The sequence below is a fragment of the Ruditapes philippinarum genome, unplaced genomic scaffold (assembly GCF_026571515.1).
Source record: "Ruditapes philippinarum isolate M1 unplaced genomic scaffold, ASM2657151v2 ctg587_1_1_1_1, whole genome shotgun sequence".
Lineage (NCBI taxonomy): Eukaryota > Metazoa > Mollusca > Bivalvia > Venerida > Veneridae > Ruditapes > Ruditapes philippinarum.
The window spans coordinates 451,215-455,693 of NW_026860903.1; the positions used below are offsets into that span (position 1 = coordinate 451,215).

The 4,479-nt window shown below is 30.3% G+C and overlaps 1 protein-coding gene across 1 annotated transcript; it reads left to right on the plus strand.

Annotated features, from left to right (window-relative positions):
* The first annotated feature begins 235 nt into the window (after positions 1–235).
* On the plus strand, positions 236–3,856 carry LOC132713841 (calcyphosin-like protein). Its single transcript, XM_060696521.1, has 2 exons — positions 236–952; positions 2,736–3,856. Exons 1-2 carry the CDS (start codon positions 589–591, stop codon positions 2,969–2,971), a joined length of 600 nt encoding a protein of 199 aa, XP_060552504.1. The 5' UTR covers positions 236–588; the 3' UTR covers positions 2,972–3,856.
* Positions 3,857–4,479: the final 623 nt, after the last annotated feature.

The following is a 4,479-nucleotide window of genomic DNA, read 5'->3' on the forward strand; positions in this document are numbered from 1 at the left end:
TATTTATCATATTCCATATTTCTAAATTGACATTCATACAAACTTTGTAATGTATTTATTGCAACAGTCTTAAATTAACAAAACCTGTAGTTTTTTTTATTTCTTTATTATGAATGTATATATGAAATATCCAATACAGATCTTTATCTGTATGAAGAACTTCCTGAACATTGGAGAAACACTTTCATAATAGTATTATAGATCTTACTAATGTACACGCGAATCCTAGTTACAAACGAGTTTTGGTCACGAGACCAATAATGGTGTCGTAAGAATCAATGAACATGTAAAGGTCAACTTTACTAACAGTAAGGTATCGAATTCGTATCGAATATTCTTCATTACAAAATTATTCTAAACACTAGCCGGAAGGAAGAAAAGTGAGATGAAAACCAAAGCAAATGTAACACATCGTTTTTGGAATTTAACGCACAATAAGAAAAACATAACATTGAAGTTACTATCTTAAAATAATAGAATATTAATATCATAAAAATCACGTATTTATTTTATTTAGGATTTACTAGAGTAAGGAATGGAAAATATGAAAAAGGTATTTTAGTGTAGAATAGTTGTAGAGCTCGAATCATGGTTGACAAGAAAGTTGAAAACTTACTACAGTTGATACGAAACAAATGTTTATTGAGTAATGTAAGCGGAATAAAGTGCTTGTCAGTTATGTTTAGGAGAATGGACACTAATTTTGATAAACGATTGTCGTTCGAAGAACTTGATACTGGACTGAAAGAATTTGGTATTGACATCATTAATGATGATCTATGGATTTTGTTTAATCATTTTGACAAAGACAAAAACAGTGAAATCGACTTTTTGGAGCTGGTAGCTAAGTTACGTCCACCCATGGCACTTAGAAGAATAGAAGTAACTAACGAAGCATTTGATTCTTTAGATGCAAACAAAGATGGAATATTAAGTATTGAAGATCTCAAAAGTAAGATATTCTCTCAATTAGGGCATTAATTGGCATCAGACATTTTGTAATGAACATACTTGTGAGAGAAACATTAATAACTACTGTCTAATTGATAATATAACAATAACATTTATTCAGTACAAAGCAATAAAAGCCAACAATATACAAAAAAATAATTTTGTATCCAATAAAATGTAGATGCCATTCTTGTGCAAGCGCAATTATGAATGACAAATAGAAAATATTTTATCAATTTCATTATAAACTAAAGTGTCAATATTTTGCATACCTTATCTGTAATTTTGAATAAAATTATTTTGATTCAGTTATTCATATAAACCAATTATTTTTTGCACATTTTTTTTTTGCCCAAAAGTTCTGGAAATGGTTAAGTAAAATATAAAACCATAATGTAATATTACTTACACTAAATGAAAAACGTAACTTAAGGATTTTATTGTTCTTTAGGGAGTTGATATTTTTAATTGTTCTTTAGAGGGTTGATAATTTAAATAAGATAAAGATGACATGAAGGTCAATCTTAAACTTTTTATGACATCATATTTCTGATAACTTTTGACATACTTGTATTGTTCCCTGAATGACGTCAGTATAAAATATATAAAAAAAGAATAAAAGCAGCATATTCTTAAGTAAGATTTTACCTTCTATCACTGTAAGATATCAGACTACGTCATTGAATGTAACGAACTTATTGTTATAATGATAGTGCCTCTATTCAATGTTTTCCTTCCAGTGGCGAACGATCTTTTACACAATAAACAATGATTCCGTATTTCAAACACGGCAAAGTAAATATGAAATATTTGTAAATGTGAATTTCAAATCTTAATCGATTTTTTTGGTCAATAAGTTAAACATTAAAATGTGACCAACGTACATGCATTTGCTTTTCAATTATTGGTCAACATATTGGCCTTTGAAGAAGTGATCATTAACTTTTTTCTTTTCTGCTCTTATAAAGAAAGATGAAAAGATATTTTATTCTCTTTAATGTACATGAAGAGCTGAACATAAATACTTCATATTTTACATGGAAAGAAATTAGCATTATAATGACAATTGCATGTAAAACGCAGATGTGGTGATAGTCATACAAAATGCTACTTACACAAACTACACTGGTATCAACAGTAGAAATATAATTGATAGAAATATGCCAATCATAAATCATTGTGTAATTAATGAAAACTAGAAAGATATCCAATGTTATCTTAATATCAACTTTCATCTTTAAAGATACATGAAAATAAGAGAATACATATTTATTTTGAAAAGTACGTTTCTTACATAGTAATATGTGATGAGAATATATCATATATACTTTATGACTATATGAATCAAGCTGTAGACCAGCTATGAGTTTACTAAAATACAGAAAATATGAATCATAACGTGTTGAATTTGTGTAATGAAATTGCCCAACTTTTAATTTGAAGCATTCCGTTCAAAGTTAAAGGGATTTCAATGATAAAATACTGAATATGAGCTATCAGCCTATCAACATCACAGAGCCCTGTGAAATTGCAAGGATATGCTGGCTCATTTGGTTCTATACTGATGGCAACAGCTCGTCATTTCCGATTCCAGGATGTTAACTGTTAACTTATTAGGTCAAACGCATTGATTATACTTTGTATTATATTTATATTACATTTATTGTAAACACTGTAGAATTGTTGATTTACTGATTGGTTTACCAAGAAGCTGTGTGCTTTGTTAAAGGTCACGTGTGTTTACTTAGTTGCTTGGTTCCACATAAGTGCTTTGTATTTTTCAGTTGTCTACTCAGTCAACGCCAAGCGACATCCGAAGTTTATTTCCGGTGAATGGACAGAAGAGCAAGTTCTTCGGAACTTCTTGGACAGTATCGATACACCTGGTAATCCGGATGGGAAGGTGACACGTGAAGAATTCATGAACTATTACGCCGGGGTCAGTTCAACAGTGGATGATGACAGTTACTTCGATCTTATGATGAGAGCGTGTTATGGTCTACCAAGTAGAAGCTCGTGAACTGTAGAAAGTACATTATCTAACCTATTGACTGAAAGAGTTTATTAAACTTCATATAATCACCCACTTAAAGTATATAAATAACGTACATGTACAAAATGATATCATTTGAATATAGTGTTAGTTCTTTTGATAGTTACAGTTCGTGTCATGTGATTTATAGTGATAGTGTTTTGCAGTGTTAACTAATTAAATGACAGTTTGTCTTATATAGTGTTTTTTAGAGAAAATTTGTCTGCAGTGATGATAGTCCATTGGTATCGAAAGCTTGTTTATAGTGTTGTTCCATTCCCACTAATGTAAGTAGTTCTGATCCCATTAAGCGTTTAACTATAATTTCAGCTGAATAAAATGTTCACGTAATTAAATATCTTTAATTTTGAAATCGAAGAAAAAAGAGAAGTTCAACGTTGAAGGTACATTTTAAGGCACAATATGCCTACGGAATGAATGAATTTTTTGTGCTTCTGCAGAAAGGACACACGTGTAATTTATTATGGTTTCGTAACAGATTTAGAACGTTTGAGACGCCTAACAAATGAAGACAGCGCAATAATTTATTATTAAGTTAAACAAATCAATAATTGATTAAGAATGTAAAAAAAAACTACATTAATAATATCATATTTATATGCTAATCTACCAAATTGTCTTGTCTTTTAAACGCTTTAATACACAATATTGCTATTTGTCTAATAAGAAAATTTTCTATCTGCGTTAAAAAATTGTATGAATTTGTAAACACTAGGATTTACAGTAAAGTATCTTGAAATGTATCGCTATAAACTGGACATACAATATTATTATAAAATGAAATTCATCTTCTATATCCCGGACGTACATAATGCGCATTTTCTCCGACTTCACTTCCGGATTCAATATTGTGTGTATTTGCGTTTATTTATACTCGCCACCGGTTGCCCATATGGGCGAGCCCTCCAGAAGAGTATTAGTCATTTTATTTTTCGGAGGATAGTGCAATTACAGATACAGAAAGATGCCCCAATTCCAGAAGCTTCTCCTGGTTCTTTATCGTGCCAAGTGTTTAAGCACCCATACACGGGACCTCGATTTAAAGTCTCATCCGAAAGACTGATTAGTAATTTTAGTTGGCCAGCCCGGGAATCGAACCCACAATGTCGAGATTACAAGTCTCGCGCTCTAACCGATTGAGCTATGCGGGCTGTCGGATTCAATATGTAGTTTATGGGTTGTTTATATTGCAAGCATGTATGAGAATAAATATATTAATCATAATCATAATATTAAAAACCCTACCAACAATATTTGTTTTTATTTTATTTTTTGTGAGTAAAATATGATTTATGTTAATATGACGATCTTCTAATTCAACATATTCATGATATTGTACCTGTATTTTGTAAATATTGTTGTTATTGCACCATGATACTGTAGTATTGAATTTCTGATTGTATGCATTTTAATATGTTGGTATAATATCAATATTCATAATAAACTAGATCAATATCTTACAAAGTTAATACACT

Coding starts and splice junctions, on each gene's coding strand:
- LOC132713841 (XM_060696521.1), top strand. CDS start 589: ATGGTTGACAAGAAAGTTGAAAACTTACTACAGTTGATACGAAACAAA. Junction 953..2,735: donor AAGTATTGAAGATCTCAAAA/GTAAGATATTCT, acceptor TGTATTTTTCAG/TTGTCTACTCAGTCAACGCC.